The sequence below is a fragment of the Gekko japonicus genome, unplaced genomic scaffold, assembly GCF_001447785.1.
Source record: "Gekko japonicus isolate JY-2015 unplaced genomic scaffold, Gekko_japonicus_V1.1 scaffold324, whole genome shotgun sequence".
NCBI classification, from domain to species: Eukaryota; Metazoa; Chordata; class Lepidosauria; order Squamata; family Gekkonidae; genus Gekko; species Gekko japonicus.
The window spans coordinates 82555-82885 of NW_015168056.1; the positions used below are offsets into that span (position 1 = coordinate 82555).

Consider the following 331-nt stretch of genomic DNA (forward strand, 5'->3'; position numbering starts at 1 on the left):
CCCCGGGCAGGGGAAATCGGGGCGTGCGTGTCGGGGAGGCGTGTGTGTCTCCTGGCTTCTGCAAACTCCCGAGCTGGGGACGCTCCTGCCTCTCCTCGGGACCGGCGCGGGAGGAGGAGGAGGAGGAGGAGGAGGAGGAGCCGGTCTCAGCCCCGGCAGGCTGCCGCCGCCGCCGCCGCCGCCCAGCTCCGCCTGCCCGGCCGGCCTGCCCGGAACCATGCCGCCGCCTCTGCCCTGCCGGAGCTGGACGCTGGCGCTGCTGACCCTGCTCGTGGGGATCCTCATCTTCGCGGACATCTCGGAGATCGAGCTGGAGCTGGGGTAACTGCTT

At 72.5% G+C, this 331-nt stretch overlaps 1 protein-coding gene across 1 annotated transcript in view; it reads left to right on the forward strand.

The window, feature by feature from the left end:
* Nucleotides 1-217: 217 nt before the first annotated feature.
* Nucleotides 218-331, forward strand: part of ST8SIA2 (ST8 alpha-N-acetyl-neuraminide alpha-2,8-sialyltransferase 2) — a 67819-nt gene continuing 67705 nt past the window's right edge. Inside the window, exon 1 of the mRNA XM_015414492.1 lies at nt 218-321. Within this exon, the coding sequence (XP_015269978.1) occupies nt 218-321 (104 nt within the window). The remainder of the gene's footprint in view (nt 322-331) is intronic.